Below are 22,071 nucleotides of genomic sequence, written 5' to 3' on the forward strand. Positions count from 1 at the left end.
CTAACAGGCCACACGCCCAGCCATGTCCACTTCACTAATGCACCCATCCAAACACCATTCTGCCACACGCACCACAGATGCCAATATCCACCACAATTTACCTATACCCTCTACCTACTTTTAAACTACCCTCCCCGGGTATTCGTGATAGGGGTCCATCCTCCCCATCCACTCCCTTCGCACCAACCACTCCACTCCACGTTTTCCACCATACTCACTCCACTCCATGCATTCCATACTCCATTTACTCCAGACCATTTATTCCCCACAACCATCCTCACCTGGATTCACACACCTGTGCCCACACACACCTGGTGGCTCTTGCACCCTCCTTTCCTCCCAGGCTTCTTCATTCACTCAATACAACTCACAATCGCACTTTTCACCATACGCTGCTCAATACACTTTCCATTCTCCAAACCATTGCCTCAGGCACCCAGATTTTCCCACGCTCACACACACATCTTCTCCGAGCATTGCCTCTCAATTCCTCATTTCAACATGCTCACCAGCAAGAACTTCCATACCAATTCCTCATTCAATAAACCACAAACACAATGCATCATCTGATCTACCTGGTGCCCTTCTAAAACTCGCGCTTCCCAGTCGCCCCTCATATTATTGCGCTCCCTCGTCGTTATCAACCAACTAATCTACCTACGTCCCCTACTACGGGTACATGTCGCTACTTAACTCTACAGTTACCTATGGTCATCTCTAGGTCCCTATACAATTATCCAAGCCCTCCCTCGGCGAGCTTACACTGCCAAACCTGAGCAGGTATGATAGACCTGAGCCTCGTCCTGGAGGGGGCGTTGCTATCTTTATAAAAAACTCTCTTCCTCACTCGCCCTGCAATGCCCTCTCTCCACCTCACCCCCAGGTATACCTTTGGCTACGGCTTCCCCTTCGCTCCCACCTTTTGTTCATATGTGTGTTGTACCGTCCACCAAACAGTGATGACTCCATCTACATCTCGCTGTCTGATAATATGGACCAACTTCTATCTACCCATCCCAACTCTCTCTTCCTCATATGTGGTGATTTCAATTGTCACCATGCCAGTTGGCTGGGTGTGGGTACCTCTCTCACCAGCCATGGCTCTTCAGCAAAGGACTTCTGTGACTCACTGGGACTGACACAATCTGTCAATTTCCCGACCAGGATCTCAGTCAACGGAGCATCTTCTCTTCTGGACTTGGTTATGACTAACTTCCCTGAAAATGTCTGCTGCTCTTCTTCTGCTCCAATCGGCTCATCTGATCATGTGCTTGTTAAAGTGGACATCTCTCTGACCATTCTCAGAGAGCCTCTTCAGCGTCGACGAGTCTGGCATTTCACTCAGGCCAACTGGCACAGTCTTCAAGCAGCTATCAATCATCTGGACTGGTCTCCCATCTCTACCGCCTCTGACATCAACTCATCCTGGGAATTCTTCCAAAGTAAATTGCTCTCTCTCATGCACAGATTTATCCCGTCTCGTCTTCAGTTGTCATACCCTTCCTCCCGTCCATGGTACACGGATCTTGTGGTGAGGCTATTGCCCAGAAACAACTTGCTTTCGTCTCCTGGAAAGCAAATCCAATGGAAGGAAATCTCATTTCCTTTCACAAAGCCCGAAACAAGTGTGTGTCCTGTCCACCCCCAGGAGAGCCAGGAAACAATATCTCTCCGTTCTCGGGACAGAACTCTCTTATCTGTCTCCCTCTTCCAAATCCTGGTGGCGTCTGGTCAAATCTGTTTCTGGTGTTTGTTCCCCCTCCATCCCCTCCCTCACCTCAAACGGCCACACGGCTGACTCCACACGTGAAAAAGCTGAATGCCTCAACTCTGTGTTTGCCTCTAAATCTTGTGTCCCAAACCCATCCCTCTCTGTACCCACCATACCCAGTCGTACCCAGCTGCTCCTGGACTCTGTGTCCTTTCCTCCTGACAAGGTGGAAATGTTTCTGTCAACCCTCGACTCTGATTCTGCAACTGGACCTGACGGCATCAGCCCACGGGTCCTAAAATCCTGTTCTTCCGCTCTTTCACTCCCTCTATCTGTTCTCTTCACCCTCTCTTTTGCTCAAGGTCATCTGCCATCTGCTTGGAAATCTGCCAACATCACCGCTTTGCACAAAAAAGGTGCAAAAACAGATCCCAGCAACTACAGACCAATCAGCCTTCTCCCAATTATCAGCAAAGTCATGGAATCCATCATTGCTTCAGATATGAAATCTTTCCTCTTCTCCAATGGCTTGATCTCTGATCATCAATTTGGTTTCAGACCTGGTCACTCTACTCTGGACATGCTGCTTCTGCTTTCTCAACAATGGATGGAGGTCCTCAATGCCAAACAGGAAATTAGAGCTGTCTCCCTTGACATATCACGTGCCTTCGATACGGTCTGGCACCCCGCTCTGCTCACCAAACTCTCCTCTTTTGGTATCCATGGAAATCTCCACGCATGGCTGGTGCACTTCCTCTCTAGTCGTAGTCAACGTGTGGCCCTGAATGGGTTTCTCTCATCTCCTCTTCCTGTTCAGGCTGGAGTTCCCCAAGGCAGTGTTCTGGGCCCTGTGCTTTTTCTGGTCTTCATCAATGATCTCTCTGACTCTCTTGAAAATCCTCTCTATCTCTTTGCTGATGACTCTACTCTCTGTCGCTCCATTCTTCATCCCTCAGATCGGGAGTCTGCAGCCTCCTCACTCTCTGCAGACCTGGACAAAATCACAGACTGGGCAAACAAGTGGAACATGTCTTTCAATGCTGACAAATCTCACACTCTTACGATGTCTCTCTGAAAAGACCGACTGGACAACCCTCCCATCCACTTTCTGAATAATCCTCTCCAAGAAGTTCTGTCACTCAAGCTTTTGGGTCTCACTTTCTGCCATGATCTTTCCTGGGAAAACCACATTTCAAATCTGACCTCCAAAGCCAGTCGCCGACTGGGCATCCTCCGTTGTGCGAGGTCCTTCCTTGGCACACCTGAGCTCCTCACCACATACAAGGCTTTCATCTGCAGCTCAATGGAATACTGCTCTCCCCTCTGGGCTGGTGCTCCTGCCTCACACCTAGCTCGTCTTCACGCTGTTGAAACCAAAGCATTGAGAATCATTGGAATCTCCCGCGATGAAGCTAACTCCAAGGGCCTCTCACTCACTCACCGCAGGCAGGTTGATGGTCTTTCCGTCTTCTACCGACTCCTCTCTGGCCTTGCCCCCCCAGCTCTCTCTGGGCTCTGTCCCGCAAATATTCCTACAGGTCGCACAAGATCTGCCTGCAACCCTCTTATGGTTAAACTGCCAAAATCAAGACTCTCTGCTCACCTTCACTCCTTCATTCCTCTTTTCTCCCGCCTCTGGAACAAACTCCCTCACTCTCTTCAATCCCACTCCACCCTCCAGGTCTTTAAAACAGCTGTTCACCACCATCTCTTATCTTCCCCCATCCAAAACCTTGATCTTTTCTATCCCCGCTAATTTCACCCCAATTCCACTTTTTTGAAATACCAACTTCTGTCCTGGAAGTCCTTGGTGTCCTTGTGTTTTATATTTCTCCCACCCCCCCCCCTTCCCACGCCTCCTCCCCCCAAAGCCCTCTCCTTCCCACACATCTCCCTGCTCTTAAATGTTGTGTGCTCTCAAGTGTTTGTGTGCTTCCCCTTCTCTTGTCTTCCGCTCCCTCTTTTTATATATTTTGTTTGTCTGCTTGATTTGTTTGTGAAGTAAATGTCAGCTCTTTCACGAGCCTCGATTCAGTATACAAAAAAAAAAAAAAAACAACCCCATAAACTATAGCTCATGTGCCCGGGGGTTGTGAAGGATGGTGGATTTACCATCCCTCTACATCGGACATCTCCCCCTATCAATTTTGCCCATCCAATTCTTGCCAATCTTTACTGCCAATCATCTTCGCCAATCAAATTTACTATTCCCAATTTCGAATCCAAACACTATCATCATCACAGTCCGCTATATCTGAGCCTCTCGGTATGTCATGACATTTTCAAAGCTCGGCTTCGCAAAGCCGAGCAACGAATGCGGGTGGTTTGTCTACCGTGGGTTGGGTCCGTCCAGCATTCGGTTCAAGGGAGGCGGTTTGGTTGGACCGAGGTTTAAAGCACCATCCCTACGCAGGGCCTTTCGCTCCCAAGCGCAATGGGCCAACCTTGCCCGGGTGGAACGCCGCCACCACGGGGGGGGGGGGGGGGGGGGGGGACGGGGGGGGGGCGCCGCTCCGATCCCTCCTACCTGCCCTCAAACCGGGCCGGTCGCCTTGCCCAGCAAGGCCCGGACTCGACCGTGCAGGGCGGGGCCAGGCCCGGATCGTGCGCGACTCTCCGAACAGGAGGGACGCGGCACCGATCCCCGCCGGCTCCCGCAGTACACACAGCCCGGCACGGACCGAGGGCTCGCGTCGGTTATACGTCGGTCTAACCACTGTCCCGTTTAACTTCGATGCTCCCCGGACATGCTCACACCACGCGTTCCTTTTCACACTCACCAAACCCGGCGCTCCAACGCCGCTCGTATATCCCACACACTTTGTCACAGCACTCGCTCGTGCCTCCCCTCGCACAAACTCAGGTCTACTCATAACGCTCACATACTCTTTTGTGCACTCATCCTCACTTTCACACTCTGTTGTGCACTCATCCTCACTTCCACACTCTGTTGTGCACTCATCCTCAACTTCGCACTCTGTTGTGCACTCATCCTCACTTTCACACTCTGTTGTGCACTCATCCTCACTTTCACACTCTGCTGTGCACTCAGCCTCACTTTCGGTAACACACTCGTGCTCCGACGCCCTTCGTACACGCGCACCGTTCACCTTCACACACCTTTTCTTCACACGCGCGCCATTCGCTTTAACACAGCACACAAAGGACCTTCCACGAATGCCCGGGTGCTTTCGCGATCCCAAGCGCACGAAAAATCCTTTCGTGCCATATACAGTCCGACTCACCTGGGCGCTTCCTCTTCCTCGTTCCTCCACCACCTGCAAACTTTCATTTTGGTTACGAAGCACGGCATCATGATGTGAACATGGACATTGTACATATTCCATCTCCCTCTCCAATTTAATTCCTATCTCTGCCGTCTCTTCAATCCCAATTTCACCGATAACCAATTCATTCTGAATTAATTCTTTTTCCGTCGCTGCACCTGAATTTGCCCTGTCCAATTCGACGGCAGTCGGGTTTTTCACACCCTGTGTCGCGATTTCTATCCCGGTCCACCCGGCTGTGCTTTGCTCCAACTCGCTCAACCCGCGCTTCTCAACCCGCTTTACCTCGTCGTGTGTGCCCCTCCCGCTCAACCTGCGGTCAACCTCCCTCTCCAATGCTTTTATTTGGTCACCTATTGTGGTTTTAAACCCTTCAATTTGATTTCCCACCTCCTTTTTCAATTCCTCAATTTGGTTTCCCAATTGCTCCCCTTGGATATCTATTTTACCATTCATTTTATTCATGCCAATATTCACTTCCCGAATTTCTTTGGTGGTCTTGTCATTCATTTGCCTGATTTCCGACATGAATTGTGCCATTAACGCTTGCATGTCCCCAGCCCTTACTTGCGCAGCGGGCGCTGCCCTCGTCGCCGCATGCGAAGCGCCGCCATTTTGTCCCTCTGCATCCCCCTCTACTGTGCCCTCATCGGCTCCCTCCATTACCAATTGTGCTTCTCCTTCCCTGGGGTCCTGGGTTAATTTTAACCCTTTTATTTCCTGGGTGGATTTGTCCCCCACTTCTCCCATTTCTGCCCTTCATTTGGCCCTCTGCATTTCTACAGATGCTCGTAATTGCTCTATGAGTAAATGCAGGTCCCAACCCGCTGGTACCGCGGGCTCGGTCCTCGCTGCCATGTGCGAGGCGCCATTTGGTGCTGCTGCAACCTCATGCGCGACGCCGCCATTTTGTGCGCCTGCCGCCCCCTCTACCACATCCTCATCGCGTTTCTCCTCCAATTCCTCCCTGGGGTCCTGGGCTGCCTCTAACCCTTCTTCTTCTACCTCCCCTACCGGCATCCAATCGCCTTGATTATCCATGGCACGACTTTAATTTGGAATATTACACGAAATTTCTGCCGCTCGTAATTTCGACCAAATTTTTAGTTTTTTAAAAACAATTTGGTTCGGGCCTCAAATCCCACTCCTGACACCAATTGTTACGGAATCGGGCGATGGCACTCCCATTACCGAGGGGGGTTTAATCCCCTCGTCTTTTTAAGCTGGCCGTCTCCGTTCCTGGACCCACCCCGCTCCTCTGTGGGATAGGATTGGCCAAGGTGATTGGTCAAGGGATTCCTGGACACCTCCGCCAACCCCTCCACAAAGCAGGTGGATGGCCCCGCTCGAATCCCGGTCAAGATGGTATTTGCCGAGCGGTTTAGCAATCCGGAATCCGAGCCGTTAGCAATTGACTAACCCAATTGTAAGCGGTTCTGCCAAAATCGTGCCACAAGTATTCAATCATGGGAAAGACAAGGACGATCGGATGAGAATGAAAACCAGAAGAGTACGGAGGAACAGATATTTATTAATTCCTATACAAGACTAAAGAAGAAGAAGAAACGAAGGTAATTTACAGAAAAGGAAGAAGAAGATACACAGGGCAATTCTTAAACAGGCTTACTTATAGAATCCCAGACAACACAGACAGCACAAACTCACGTACACGAATGGGGAATTGCAGGCAGGAATGGCTGGCCGAAGGATGAGGTTCAGGTCCGTGCAGAATGGCAGGGCTGGAGGCGAGCGGCCGCCGACTCCCCGCACTCTGGTTCACACGGCGGGGTTGCTCGCGGCAGCGCGTCAAAGCTTCACGCGGCCGGGGCTGTTTGAAGCAGCGTCTCTCTCTCGTACCTCTGCAGGTTGCGCGTCTCTCTCAGGCCTCGTAACTTGCTCAACACTCAAGCGCCGTTTTCATAAACACTTGCACGCTCACCACTCCACAGAACTCCGAACTTGTTCAAGCGCCTCCCTCCACAGAACTGCGGTGGGGGCTTCGCGCAACGGGTTATATGGCCAGCCCCGTTGAACCCTCTCGAACCTGCTAGATCTTTCTGCCCCCGCCCTCTCAAGCCATGCCCACCGATTCTTGGTTGGTCGGCAAGGGCTGGCTGACTCCACCTTGATGACGAGGGCTCCCTGGCTCCACCTTGTATGACGAGGTGGGGACACGCCCTTCTTCCCCGATCCTGGCCTCGTGGGCAATGGAGTTTTGGAGCGAGCGGTAAGGCGGCTGCGGCTGGCAGAGGCGCTTTGGGGAAATTGAAAAGGGGAACTATCTTATTTGTTTGATGCAATGCAGATTCAACTATTGGAAACATGGCCTTACCTGAAACACATAATTATGATATAACTACGAAAGGGCCTATGATTTGCTACGTGTTGCAATGTGGACTAACTAAGGTGCAATTATTTCATTCCACAGCCAATTAAGGGGAAATGTACACAGGGGTTATTTATAAGGAAATTTACAACTAAATTTACATGTGAAGGTTCTCAAAACCGCAAGAATATATATGTACTTTTTTCTCAAGATTTACTGTGGCTCATGCTCGGATGTAAGGGGAGGAAAGGGGAGAAAAGGGAAACAGGTTTGTGGGCAAAAACACAGTTCAGAACTCAGACCAGGTTTGTTGCATTCACAGAAGTGGAAACTCGTTCGTCTATAAGTATAATCTCTCTCTAGTCTTCCTAGCAACTAGATTATTGCCATTTAATTCTTCAGTGATTAAGCGTTAAAATGTCCTGCTCAGGAATCCCCAGTTATCAGGTAGCCGTAGCGCTGCCAATTGTTGCTGTTGTTTCAGCCTTTGCTAAAAGCTACCTGCTCTTTAAACATCATGTCATTGGTAGCAGCTGCCAATAATTGACAATAGATTTGAGCATCAGCAGCTGCTAATGAAGGACAATGCTTCGGGTCAAGGATCAAAACGCAGACAATTAAGCTTACCTTAGCCTAACACTTGAAAATCGAAAAATTAATTTGCAAACTACTGGTTGCAATAATGTAATGGGGGAAATGCTTTTACATAAATAAATTAAATAACCATGATGGAAAACTAGTCTTTATAAGGACTAGAGTCGGTTTGCATTGGTGGCAAAATAAGGATAATGAATTTTCTCAACGAAATATCAAGAGGAATGCTAACCACCATGGGAAAGGAGGTGAAGCGACGTTTCAGGCATGAGTCCTTCAAAAACAAGAGTGCTTGTAGTGAAATTATACCGAAGGTGAACCCAGGGAGTGCTCGCTTATCCCACTAAAAGGGACGTCTATAAGACCCGGGACAACCGCGGGGCACGGACACTCCAGCGGCACTTACTGTGACATAGTCCTGTAGTTTGAATGGTATGTATGCCCCTATATGCTGCGCCTGTTTTGTTTCACCTATTGATATCGGACATTGCCCATGTAATACTCTGATTCTAATGTCTGTTGCATGAATGTATTTTACAGGATATTACTACAGATCTAAATGATATTAAACCTACCCAAGGGACAAGTCGTGTCTGTGCTTGATTTTCACGACAGTGCTCACACCCAAAAACGTCACTTCACCTTCCCATGGAGGTGAGCCTACCTCCTAACATTGGTTCGATAAAATTATCTGAAATAACTGCTCGTGGTTTGTTTGTTTTTCTTTCCAACTTCATGACGATTGGCTCAAGTATTGCACCATATTTAATTGGGGTAAATGACGTGATAGATCAACATCCTTATGAGGTGACGCTGCCTGGTACAGTATTGAGAAACCCTCATTCGTTATCTGAGCCATCCAAAGTTCTGCATCACCCACTCCTCCTCACATGCAATACTGCCCTTGATATAGATAAGTGCATTGTAAAGGTTTACCACCTGCTCTGTTCAAATAAAATGGCCACACAAGGAAATGCTCAAATCAAGCAAATAATAATATAATGACAGCTGGTTTGCTTTTTGTTTTGACATTCAATAAATATTATTCAACGTTACACTTTGCAAAAAAATTAATGCAGGCAAATAAAACAGACTGCAGCAATCTGATATGCTTCACGTCATGGTTATAGCACAAACGACGTTGATACTTGCCAGCCACCTTCAAGATAGCAAGCTCAAGGCAAATTTTAATGGCATTTCTGAGTCACAAAGTCCAAAGCTCGTCGGCGTTTATCAAGGTTGCCACAGCTCAAAGCGAAGAGCATCAGGTTCTATGCCAACAGACCTTGCCCTCATTATTGCTGACGTTGCCATCTTCCTCAATAATTTTCCCTGTGCTGTTGCTTCTCACAAACTGTCGTCCAAATGGTTCCACACAACCCGTGGGCTTCCTCTCCCTCTCGCTTGTTTGCCGTTCGTCCTTGCTCCTGCGCATACGTGAATGACATCAATGTGTACACGAGTGATTCAACAATGGCAGCGCAGTCATCAATGTTGCTATGCGTGCCAGGATTATGACACTGGATAGCGTTTTGCTGGCAGTATCGTGGAATGAATTACACAATTCAAAAATATACTTCACGATGGTGACATTTACACAAACGTGGGAAAAATTCCATCACTGCCTACATGTCATTATGTGTGATTCCAGGATACATAAAGCAGAAACTTATGGGGTTTATTATTTTAAAAACATCAACAAGACATTTTCAACTTGGAATCATAATGATGAGTTTGAACCCAGAATTCTTAATCCATCAATGGGAGTTTTATTTTGTCAAGATTACGGATGGGATAGCTGGCTGAATGTCCTCTCAAAGGACGGTGTTCCCAAGATGTAGAAACACTTGCTGACACCTTACCAGAACAGCTGATTGTCAAATTAATCCATGAACTAAACATATTGGAGGCAAAAATGCTCCCATCAAGTTAGTATTTGTTGAAACAATGGGGAAAAATTTATAGGAATCATAAAAATGGCATGAAAAGCGATGCTGATTGGTACAGTACATGATGTTCAACAATTATTTCACAGGTTATTTAGTCCACCAGCTCCGATCCTCAAATCAAAAGACAGATTTTGATTATATACTTTAATTATTTTGTGAGAGGCCACCATGGAAAATCACATCATATAAAGCATAAAATCACTCCAAGCTCCTAATTTGAAAACTATAGCACCTACATAAGTGATGTATACAGCAAACCGCAAGTACTAAGATCAGACATTCAATGATGAGTGAGGAAAGTAAAAAAAACAAACATTTTGAGCACTTTATTGTGCAGAAACTGTTGTGGCCTGCTCCAATGCAAGGCGTTTTGAGCAGGCTGAAACAAACATGAAGACCCCTACGATAGATAGCGGGCTGACCGAGGATAAAGCCTGTTTTTGTTTTCATTTAATAATCTGGTTAATTATTTATCTTCAAAATTGGTGTTTAAATTTATCCAAACACCCACTTTTCATTCATGCACTCCCTTGGAGCTCTCTTAGTATGCATGGAAAGTTTTGAGCCACTGGGTTTCATGGTTTCGCAGGTCTACAAGAGCTGTGCATGCTTGTTGTTGTTGTTCTTGTTGGGGGTCAATTTTAAAAACGTGCTCCACTTGTTCGGACAACTGCCGGACTCCACCCACATTTGTCGCTCAACTACACCCACCATGAAACCCATACAAAATAACATGGCCACCATCTTGGTTTTCTGTTGGGCCCAAGACATTAGGCCTACAGGCCTCTGTTGATTATATACTGCCTGAGTTTGTTGTGTCAGATTTCCATTGGTTTTGTTTGATGTCGAGTGTTGATTGGAAGATGGGGGAGGGGCGGAGTGGGGTGTCAGATTTTATTTAAAAAATAGCGTTACATAATTTTTGAACAGCCCCAAATTGGGTTCAACAATCTGTGACTATGTGAAAAATGAGCTCGTCTGATATAACCGTGGTGGAGGCTGACATGGATGAGAGGTTTTGAGTTAATATTTTAATAGCACATTAAATGTGTGTTTCCCAATCGCACTGTTCATCTTTTACGAGTGTTTTAAATGCGCATTTCCCAATTGGCCCTTAAAACATTTTTAAAGTCAATTCACTCGTGCTTAATGGAAGTGTGTACCCTGGTTTAGAATAGGTACACCATATCCCTGCGTGTCGTAAGAGGCGACTAAGAGGGTTGGCGTCAGGAAGGGCATCCGGCCATGAAAACATTGCCTCAAAAAGAGAACCATGAAATGATGAATTGCGAAAGATGATGGGAATAGAGCCGGTGATGGATGCTGTGAAGAGGAACAGGTTGAGATGGTTTGGTCATGTGTTGAGGAAGGATGAAAGTGACTGGTTGAGAAGAGTGATGGAAATGAATGTAGAAGGAAGTAGAGGACGGGGAAGACCGAGAAAGACTTGGCTAAAGATGGTGGAAGAAGAAATGCGGGCAAGGGGGTTAACAAGGAGAGATGCAGAAAATAGGGCAAAATGGAGAAGATTCTCATGGGGACCGCAAGGCTAACCCCCGCTCTAGCAGGGAAAATGGCCTTAAAATGCATGTTGTTGTTGTGTTGTTAATGGAAGTCCCGTACTCCAAATGACCGAGGAGGTGACAATGGACAGAGGAAGCGAAAAACATATTTTGTGTTGCAGGTTGTGACCACAGTGCGGTCAATCTTGTTAATGTATAAATGGTGTCTTTTTTCGTCGCTTCTCGTAACTTGTCTCGCTAACCCCAGAGTCGTTGTAATTGTTTTGCGCAGAAACCTCTCTATGATAGCTATGCCCTTCCTCAGAAATGGTGACAAAAACTATGCATAATATTCTTGGTGAAGACTCATTAAATTCCTGTGCAGTCTTAACTCTATCTTTTATAATTTGTCCTCATGTGAATATATCCTAAATCCCTTCTAGATTTGCCTCTAGCTGCCTGGCACTGTGCTGTCTGCTTACCTCCAATATACCCAACCTAGGATTTCCTTTTGTGAAACTGTATCTGCCAATCGTTTGTCATTGTTTTTCCATCCTGGTCACTCAACTCTGTACATGCTTCTGCTCCTCTCTCAGCAAGGGCTGGAGGCTCTCAATCTCAAACAATAGGTTAGAACCGACTCCCTGGACATCTCTCGGGCACTCAATACAGGCTGGCACGCTGCTTTGCTCGTCAACCCTATGGCATAGAAGGTCGCCTTAATTCCTGAATTTCTGACCTTCTCCAATCACGTAGTTTCTCATCTATAAAAAATGACCTCACTGATGCCCTGGAAACCATCTCTTCCCTTTTGCAGACAACTCCACATTGTGTCCTAGAGTACCCATCCCTCTGCTAGCCAGACAGCAGCTGTGTCTCTCTCTCTCTCTGTGTCTCTCTCTGTGTCTCTCTCTGTGTCTGTCTGTCTCTCTCTCTCTCTCTCTCTCTCTCTCTCTCTCTCTCTCTCTCTCTCTCTCTCTCTGTCTCTCTCTGTGTCTCTCTCTGTGTCTCTCTTTTGGACTCACCATCAGCCATGACATTTCCTGGGCCGACCGCATTACAAAACTGGCATCCAAAGTCAGTCACACACTTGGTAAACCAGAGCTACCTATAGTCTTACAAGGCCTTTGTCCTTGGCTCAATGTATTACCAATCTCCATTATGGGTTGGTGCCTCAGCATTAAATCTGTATCTCCTGGATTCTGTGGAATCATCTATTGTTCTCAAAATTATCGGTATCTCCCGTGATGATGTGGAAGTTCGGGTGTGTTGCTTCCACATTGCAGGCAGTTCGGATGTCTCTCTGTTTCCTAACATCTACTTTCCAATATTTCTCCCGCTGCTCTTTGCCTTCTTCTTCTTCTTTCTTAAGCCATAATCCCAACAGTTGGGCGGTGGCTACTCAGATCAGCCTTCTCCATTTGCCCCTGTCTTTTGTATGTTATTCTCCCAATCCCTTGTCCTTCAAAGCGTTTTTCCACAACACCCGTCCACCATAATCTATATCTTCCTCTTGATCTTTTCCATCTAAATGGCTCATTCCATACTTTCTTAATTGGTTCCTCATCCTTTCTTTTTCCTCATTGGCCCAAACCACCGTCACCTAGCCTATCCTATATTTTCTGCAATGCATGCAACTCCAGCTCTCTTGCGTATTTCCTTATTTCTCAACCGCTCTCTTTGTGATACTCTAAGAATCCACCTAAGCATTCTCATTTCTGTCCTCTTTAGCAACTTATTTTCCTTTTTCTTAAAGTCCATGTTTTTGCACCGTATATTATAGTCTTAAAGTCCATGCTGATCACGGTCTTGCAGATTCTTACCTTCAATTTATGCGGTATCCTTTTATCAGAGACGACACCACTAACCTCCATTCCACCTTATCCGTGTTGCTTATACTTTGTCCTGAACTTCTGCTTCACAAGCACCCTCTTCTTTTCATGTCGAGCGAAGATATTTTAAATTTGTCCACTTGTTTCAACTCTTCAGTTGATCTTGACCAAAACGTGATCTTCACCCTCTCTGCTCTAGTGTTACTACCCATCATAACTTCTGAGGTTTTAGTATGAATCCTCCATCCCTGCCAACTCTCTTGCCATTTCAACACTTCTCTGCAGCTCTTCTTTTGACTCTGCTGTTATGATGAGGGCATCTGCAAAGAGGAGCCCTCACAGTTTTCCATCTGTGATATTTTCACTCAGCACATCCATCACAATCACAAAAAGGAAGCGACTCAGCCTGATGGAGACAAAACTCCACTCTAAAGTGTCAGGTGAGCCCCATTGACTGTCCTTGCCATGGTGCTCGCTCCCTTATACATTTCCATCACAATTCTAATAAACCTCTCTGGTACGCCCTTCTCATTAAACACCAATACATCACTTCTCTTGAGATCCTATAATATGTCTTCTCTATCTTTCAATGTGCAATATAGCTTCTTATTTCTGTGCAGCATCTTTTCCTGAATCTGTCTCATGTTAAAAATCACATCCACTGTTCCCCCTTCCTTGCATGAATCTGTACTGCATCTCATCTATTTTTTACAATCTCTTTAGCTTTTAATCTACAATCCTCTCCTGTCCCTTCATTGCTCCATCAATTTGATTCCTCTGTAGTTTCCACAGTCCATGGTATCCCCTTTTTGTTTGAAAATTGGTATTATTATGCTCTTCTTTGGCCCTCCCTATCTATTCCAGGATGCATGCATTCTTACAGTAACCTCCTCCTGGTTAGGCCTCCAAAATCCAGGCAAACTGCACACCCCAACTCTTTTACTCCTCACTTCTCCCACCTATAAAACCACCTTCCAGAACCACATACGCACTCGTTCCTTCAGGTCTTCAAAGAAACAATGCACCGCTATCTTGTCATCCTCAATTCTGACCTTTGATCCTTATTACCCCATTAAACTTTCATCAGTCAACTATTTTGCTTGCTTGTTTCAGTGTTCCTCCCCTCCTACCTCTCCTTTTTTCCTGTTCATTCTGTCCCTTGATGTTTGGCCACTTGTCAGTTTTACCCTGCTCTTCCATGAGCCTTGCTCCTGCAAAGTATTCAATGTCAGTTTTCAAGGAAAAAAGAACCAACATTACCTGGCAGGACCGACGAGGATCTGAAGCTCACCGACAAGATGTCGTCGAAGGTACCCCTTACAGGTTGGAATACCTAGAACCGTGGCCAAGGATTCAGCTGAGAAGCTCGGCTCAAGAACCAGCAAAGCCCCATGCACACCACTGCTCGTCAGATTGTCAGCATACTCCTGTGTAGAGCGACATGTCATGATCATTGTGGGCGATCATATTTTGCGCACACCTTGATGTAAGGGATTTTTAACAGAAAATAATATATTGCAGCTGGGAAAGGATCCAGCAGAGATAGTGTAACTATAGAAAAATATTAATACCAGCATGGATAAGCATGCTTTGCGCGCCTCACCACACATCGTTGCAGATGGTATAGGCATCTTTGACCATGCCTACTTTCTCTGGGAACGAGAGAAAGGAGGAATGGTGGGTGGGGTGATGGTGAATCGGGGGTTGTGGGAATATGGGGGAATGGTGGAGAGGAGATAGGGTGGGGGAGGTCGGCCAAATATATTTTATGCTCTGACTGAATATACAGTATACTGTAAATCAGAAGTCAGAACCCAACACGTACAAATAAAAAGGAACTGAGCACAACTGGAAATTGTCCTTTTGTGGTCGATTTCATCATCAAGAATGACCTGTAAAGGTCATTGAAATTGTTTTGGTTTTGAAGGGCAAAGCCAGTCTTGGCTAAACATTTCAAACTAAGCAAGAATACAAGTCCTCAAGGAGGACACAGGCCCAGTTGCATAAAGCATTCTTAAGGAAAGAGTTGAGGATTTACTTAAATATTTCGTCAAGTTTCCCCTGAAGGACATCCTTAAATTGAGGATTACATAAATATTCCTTAAGTTTTTCCTTGAAATCTCCCTTAAACTCAAGGGAGCACTGCCTCCCCCAACACCTCTCATACTTAAGTACCAACCTTTGAGTTTCCAAATGGTACTCTTCATCGAAATTGGTGACGAAGAGGACGATTATCGCTCGGAGATGTGGGCTACCAACCTTCCCAGAAGAAGATGAGCTTCAAGTACCACCAAAGGAGTACCGAAAAGTTAAAGGCCAAAATAGCGCAGTGCGACGCCAGAGGCTGATAGACCAACACTTCCACAATTGAGAAATGATTGTACATTGCGAAATACGCTCTGAGTGGCGGCACAGTGACTTGGATTACATTTTCACTCTTTCATGACATCCAGAATCTTTTGCTGGTTGTTTCACACTCATATTTCACTTTTATAATTTCACACCTTCACCATTATTGGAAAGTTTCCAAACATTTACTGCAGAGATTAACGCATTTACAACTAGAACGGCACTCGGTAGAGTGCATACCTCCTCCAGGCTGAACAGTTTACATTTTGTATCCCACTGTTAGGCCACATCGGGATTCAAACCTGAACTTAAATCGAATTGGCTTGTTGTTGTTGCCTATCCAACTCTTCCACCTAGTTTTGTCATAAGTCATCCACAACCTTTTGAAATATCATGCGATACATCGTTTTTGGCCCCATCACTCAATGGTGAAGAATCACTTATGATTTTAAAAACTCTCGTATCCGGATCCGTCTTTGAATCTTCAGCAAAGTCGAATCGATTCGTCCTCGTCACACACAACATGTCTACTAAGTTTCGGCCGAATCCGCCCATAACCTTTCAAGGTATCATGATATATATCGTTTTTCGCCCTATCTTTCAATGGTAATGAATCACTTAAAAAATTCTCGGATCCGAATCTTCACCAAAATCTAATAATTTCGTCCTTGTCATACACCAAACCTCTCCACCAAATTTTGTTTCAATCCGTCCACAAATTTTTCAGATATCCTGTTCACAAACAGACAAAGAAACAGACAGGGGTGAAAAACAACCTCCATCCTCCTTCAGTGGCAAAGGTAATAAAATTCCAATTGAATGAATTTTATACAACAATCATTTTATTTCACCTTCATCAGGAAGCACGTGTTCCCCATGCAACATTTTAGAAGTGTCATTTAAAATTATGTTTTCATTACATGTTCTTGCTTTCAGACACCTCTTCCTATCTCTAACCTGATTGGTTGCCGAGTATAGGAGTGGCTTCAAAGTATTTCCTCAACCTTAAGGGAATCCTTACTTCAGGATTTCCTATGGGTTGTTTATGCAACAGCCCTCAAAGAAATCCTTCGCTAAGGAATCACAGTGTACCTTAAGGGGAATCTTTCCTTAAGGATGAGGGAATTTTATGCAACCGGGAAAATAAAATGAATATAAATAAATAATGGTGGTATGCAGATAGAAGTATGGTAAAGTGTCTATAAATATATACAGTAATTCAAAGTTGGGTGTTGGTAGTGGAAATGGCAAAGTTAATTTCGATAAATAATGGTTCCCAAAAGCATATACAATCTCGTACTATTCTCTCCCATAATTTGTTTTTATTTGCCAAAATTCCAAGTTGGCTCTGACCCCAAAATAATTTGACCTACCCCACACCCAGCCATTATGCATGCGCCAATTTATGAAGGAAATGCGATCAGTCATCTCTGAGTAGAGGCTGCCGATAGACGCACTGATGCACGGATGGAAGGATGGAAAGACAGGTTCCAAAATATAAGCCCGAGGCAGGCTAATGCCCGAATTGGGGTCTCAGAAGGGCTTTTCGGGGAAGAGGTTGGCTGGGAAAGGATAGCACCCTGTTGGCTTTCCAAAAGACTTGTTACGGAAGGTGAGGATTGATGGATAATGGGTGAGTGCTTCCACAGCTGCAATTTTGCTGTCTCATTGCAGTAGAATAAAAATAACGGATGTCCAGTCCATCACAACACTCACGTGAAGGTCAATGGACCGAAGCCACTTCACAACCCGCTGATTTGTCCACACGATGATGTCGTGGTCTTCATTCTCACACTGCTTCCTCCTTTCAATGAGCACCTAACACGAGTTCATTCATTTATCACCACGATTCATAAAGGGCTATTCAAATTAAAAGGTTTCAAATTTGTGAGAAATAAATTATAAGCAAAAAAGAGCATGTCCCTGCACATGCTAATCAAAAAAATCCCAAAAACATCACTAAATAGGATGTGATCAATAATTTTTTAGTAATGAAATGGAGGGTTGGAGTCCTTGGAAATAAACACTGAAAAATCAAGGCAGTCATGAGCTAAACCATCCTGAAACCAAACCAACGGACCTGCTTGTTGAAACCGACTCGCCGAAGCAGCACCATTCCACAAAGCACACTCTGCTGATGCTGTCTTCGTGTCACGTGCAGCTGCTTTTCCAGATCACGGCGGGTGAGTGTCCGCAGGAGCCGCCCGTCTATGAGCTGTGCACGAAACGCAGGGGCGTGCTGGGGAAGGCCCAATTCTGGGAGCCACACCGTTGTCACCCACAGCGTGTCCAGCTCCGCCGCTTGCGATAAGCTGCCCAACACAAAGCAAACATTTTACAGCGAAAAGTTGCCCATGAATTTCAAACTTGAACGACAATACAATCAACAACCATTACAGTAATCGAAACAACCTTGGGTGCTTTGCACCTTAGTTCACTCACAGTCAATGCAGAATCCACTGGAAAAATAAACTGTCCTGACCACAAACTTAACGAGAACGGCACTCGGTAGAGAACATACTTCTGCCTGGTTGGCCATATACCTCAATGGTAAAGAATCACTGAAAAAATTAAATAATCCTCATATCCAAATCCATATTCAAATCTTCACCAAAACCGAATCGATTCTTCCTTGTCGCACACCAAACCTCTCCACCAAGTTTCATCCAAATCCATCCATAAAGTTTTGAGATATCCCGCTATGTATCGTTTTTGGCCTCATCTCCCAATAGTGAAGAATCACTTAAAAAATTAAATAATTCTCATATCCGAATCCATATTCAGATCTTCACCAAAATCGAATCGATTCTTCCTTGTGACACACCCAACATCTCCACCAAGTTTCATCTAAATCCATCCATAACTTTTTGAGATATCCCGCTATGTATCGTTTTTGGCCATGTACCTCAATGGTAAAGAATCACTGAAAAAATTAAATAATCCTCATATCCGAATCCATATTCAAATCTTCACCAAAATCGAATCGATTCTTCCTTGTGACACACACAATCTTTCCACCAAGTTTCATCCAAATCCATCCATAAAGTTTTGAGATATCCCGCTATGTATCGTTTTTGGCCTCATCTCCCAATAGTGAAGAATCACTTAAAAAATTAAATAATTCTCATATCCGAATCCATATTCAAATCTTCACCAAAATCGAATCGATTCTTCCTTGTGACACACACAATCTTTCCACCAAGTTTCATCCAAATCCATCCATAACGTTTTGAGATATCCCGCTATGTATCGTTTTGGCCTTATCTCCCAACGGTGAAGAATCACTTAAAAATTACAATAGCATTTCCTTCTTCGTCCACTCTCTCACCTCCAATTCCACCTCCCCCAGGCTTAGGTGCAACAGGATTCCACTTTCCAGTGACACTGCGGTGCCTTTATTAGCATCACTCAAATGGGGGAAAAAGAAGGATGCACAGATTTCACTGCATTGATGATCATCAGAACCATGTCGCTGATTGTTCGTAATCCAAAGGGCAATTTGATCATCGATGACGATCACAAGACCGATGGTTGTGGTGGATACTCTGCTACCATTTACACCAGAAATTTGCTGCACAATGTACCCAAAAGCAATAATGTATATATCAAGAATGTCCAATTGAAACACATAGCTTTCGGGTCGGAGCAAGTAAAGATGGCTCTGATGGTAAAGTGCATGCGGCATACTGACAACTTAACGAATACAAATGCATTGCATGAAGCTTGCCTGAAGCCCTTCAAATCACCGAGTCGACTACATTTATGAGAACAGCTAGCAAGCTTACTTTGGAATGTTTCAATATAAATTCAATCCCTGGGGTCATCATAAACGACGATGAAAATGAAGAGGCCCACTGTCAATCTGCGAAGATTTCCAACGCCTTCTTTGTGCACCGGTTCTCCTTTGGTGTCGATTCCCAGGTAAGGCGGTCTATGAGATGTCACCGCTTTCTCAACATAAAACCACTAAAACTCCTGTAATCCACAGTTACAAACTTCTTCACCATGTACACCTTCATACTGATTTATATTCTTTTTCATTTACTTTCCAGTTCCATTTCCCCTGTTTTTTTTAACTAATTATTTCTTTTCCCCGAGTCTCACCCCTCAAATTTACTTTGAATTTTGGTGTCAATGGCTCTTTTTTGTAGACTACGTCGAGGCTCGTGCAAGAGCTAACATACAGAACATATAACAAAGGGAGCAGAAGACAAGAGGGGGCAGGAGAGGGAAGCACAACATGTGAACATCGGTAGGGAAAAGGGGATCTGGACACAAACTAGGAAAAGAATGAATGAATGAATGGAAAGGTAAATGAAATTTATTGATTGAATGAAAGTTCACAAACTAGGAAAATGTAGGCCTCAAATAATCCGGTACGAAAAGTCCAACGAATACTCACAAATTCGCACAAATTTTAAAACAAAACCGAACTGGGAACACACAGTAAACATGGAGATAACAAAACAACAGTAAATGCACGACAAAAATGGCCGGGAAAACTTATCTTTGAGGAAGTCGGCTGAGGGGAAAATCAGCACGACCAAAGCTCATGGAACCAGAAGTAAAGGCCATTTGTGCTTACCATTTAACTGCTGCTGCTGCTGCTGACGGACTGTATCTCTTGTGGAATTTGATATTTTCTGTTAAGTTTTTTTTACATGCTGCTTTTCTAAAAAAATAAAACAACTAATGCAACAATAAGTGGTCATGGTTTCGCATTATGGAGCGAGCTGGCTGTTTTTATCCTCAAATTCAATTGTGGAGATGAAATGTAAGCATGTACTCGTCTAATACCGTCAGCTAGAGCGGGCCTTCAGCATGATGGTGAAACTTTAACCATTTTTGGTAAATAGGATTGTCATAATGTGATGGGCAGAACTGTTTCATTGTTATATATATACAGACTTGGCATTTAATATGGATTATTTTTTTTGTGGGGGTGAACTTACTTTTCAAGATGTCTTAGAACCAAAAGTTCATTGGAATTATGTTGAAATTATTCTAGATTTTGTTAATGTGACCTTTAAAAGAAACAAAAACCACATTTGACATTTCAAAACAAATAAATTGATCCTTGAAAGTGATGTAAACTGATATCGAACTAAATTCATGGACAGTACTGTGATAAACTTCTGTACGTTTTCCAGAAGTATCTCTTTATTTTGCACATTAGCCAAAAAAAATTTCAACAAAAACAAAAGTTAAATTACGACTGGCATTACGGACAGTAAAGTTACAGTTCAGTACTTCGTGTAACCCCCACGAGCATTCAGGAGAGCACGTACACGTTGAGGCATGCTCTTCACGAGATTTGCCAAGGTTTGGACAAGAATTGCTTGCCATGCAGTGACAATAGCCTGCTGCAATTCACGCATAGAGGTCGGCTGCTGGTCCAAGTGGTCGATTTGCGCGTTAATTCTGCCCACAAGTTCTCTATGGGATTCATATCCGGGGACATGGCAAGCCACTCCATATGCTCTAAACCACGGTCAGCAAGAAAGTGTTGGATCATGCGAGCACGATGAGGCCGTGCATTGTCATTTTGGAAGACAAAGTTTCCTCGAAAGGCTGCACGAGCAAATGGAAGCAATGTTTCTTCCAGAATGGCCCTGTACTTGAACTGGTTCAGGTTTCCATTCAGAACAACCAGGTCAGTTTTTCCCCCTGCATGAAAAGCAGCCCAAACGGTCACCCCAGCACCTCCAGCTTGGACTCTTGGCACTATACAATCTTTGTTGTAGGCTTCATGCACTTGTCTGCGCACTCGGACGCGGCCATCTTGACGATAGAACAGAAATCTAGACTGGTCACTGAAGATCACGTGATTCCAGCGTCCTGGCTGCCATTGACGGTGCTCTCTGGCCCACTGCAATCGGCGCTGGCGGTGTTGTCTGGTCAGGCGTGGCTTTCTCAGGGGACGCCTGGCACGATAGCCTGCCTGAAACAGTTGTTGGTTGACGAGCCTTCTGGATACAGGCACATTTGTCAGTTGCTGCCACTCATCCCTAAGCCGATTAGCTAACTTGGTACGGCCATTGCGGACTAACCGGTGCAGCTGGCGATCATCCCTCCTTGTGGTTCTGCGGGGACATCCTGGCCTCGGTATTGGAGTAGGGACACCCCTCTGAGCATTTCGTTTCAGGATCTTTGACACCTGACCTTGAGTGATGCCATACTGCCGAGCAATAGCACGCTGTTTCATGCCGTAATTTCGTAAAGCCACCACTCCATGACAAACAGCATTGTCGAGTTGACGGACCATCTCCAGAGGAAGTGGCAATAACTTTTGGAGACATGCAGCAGTTGTTTTCCACAAATACAGAACGCATCAACCCTTGTATACCCGACTGTGAAGCCAATCATCAAATGCACCTGTCCGTACATTTTGCCACGCCACCTGTGATATAATCCTGTTGTTGACTTCTTGCTGCGACAGACAATCAGTGACATGGTTCTTTCAACAAATAAATCAGCAAAGTGTAAAAGAAACTCACAAGATTGATATACTGAGTTAAGAA

At 45.1% G+C, this 22,071-nt stretch overlaps 1 protein-coding gene and 1 long non-coding RNA gene across 11 annotated transcripts in view; one reads left to right on the forward strand and one right to left on the reverse strand.

Moving 5' to 3' along the window:
* Window positions 1–8,588, forward strand: part of LOC137425201 (uncharacterized) — a 48,500-nt gene extending 39,912 nt beyond the window's left edge. Inside the window, exon 3 of the long non-coding RNA XR_010984071.2 lies at window positions 8,459–8,588. This is a non-coding gene — a long non-coding RNA (uncharacterized LOC137425201). The remainder of the gene's footprint in view (window positions 1–8,458) is intronic.
* The window catches only part of LOC137425199 (kazrin), a 738,641-nt gene that overhangs the window by 19,265 nt on the left and 697,305 nt on the right, over window positions 1–22,071 (reverse strand). For all 10 annotated transcript variants that reach the window (XM_078776419.1, XM_068113383.2, XM_078776417.1 and 7 more), the window contains 4 exons: window positions 17,631–17,862; window positions 17,267–17,368; window positions 14,462–14,628; window positions 9,204–9,345 (listed from right to left, as the gene is read on the reverse strand). In XM_078776419.1, the coding sequence (XP_078632545.1) occupies window positions 9,204–9,345; window positions 14,462–14,628; window positions 17,267–17,368; window positions 17,631–17,862 (643 nt within the window). The remainder of the gene's footprint in view (window positions 1–9,203; window positions 9,346–14,461; window positions 14,629–17,266; window positions 17,369–17,630; window positions 17,863–22,071) is intronic.

Source organism: Myxine glutinosa, chromosome 4 (assembly GCF_964187855.1).
Source record: "Myxine glutinosa chromosome 4, kmMyxGlut1.1, whole genome shotgun sequence".
In the NCBI taxonomy this organism is placed as follows: domain Eukaryota; kingdom Metazoa; phylum Chordata; class Myxini; order Myxiniformes; family Myxinidae; genus Myxine; species Myxine glutinosa.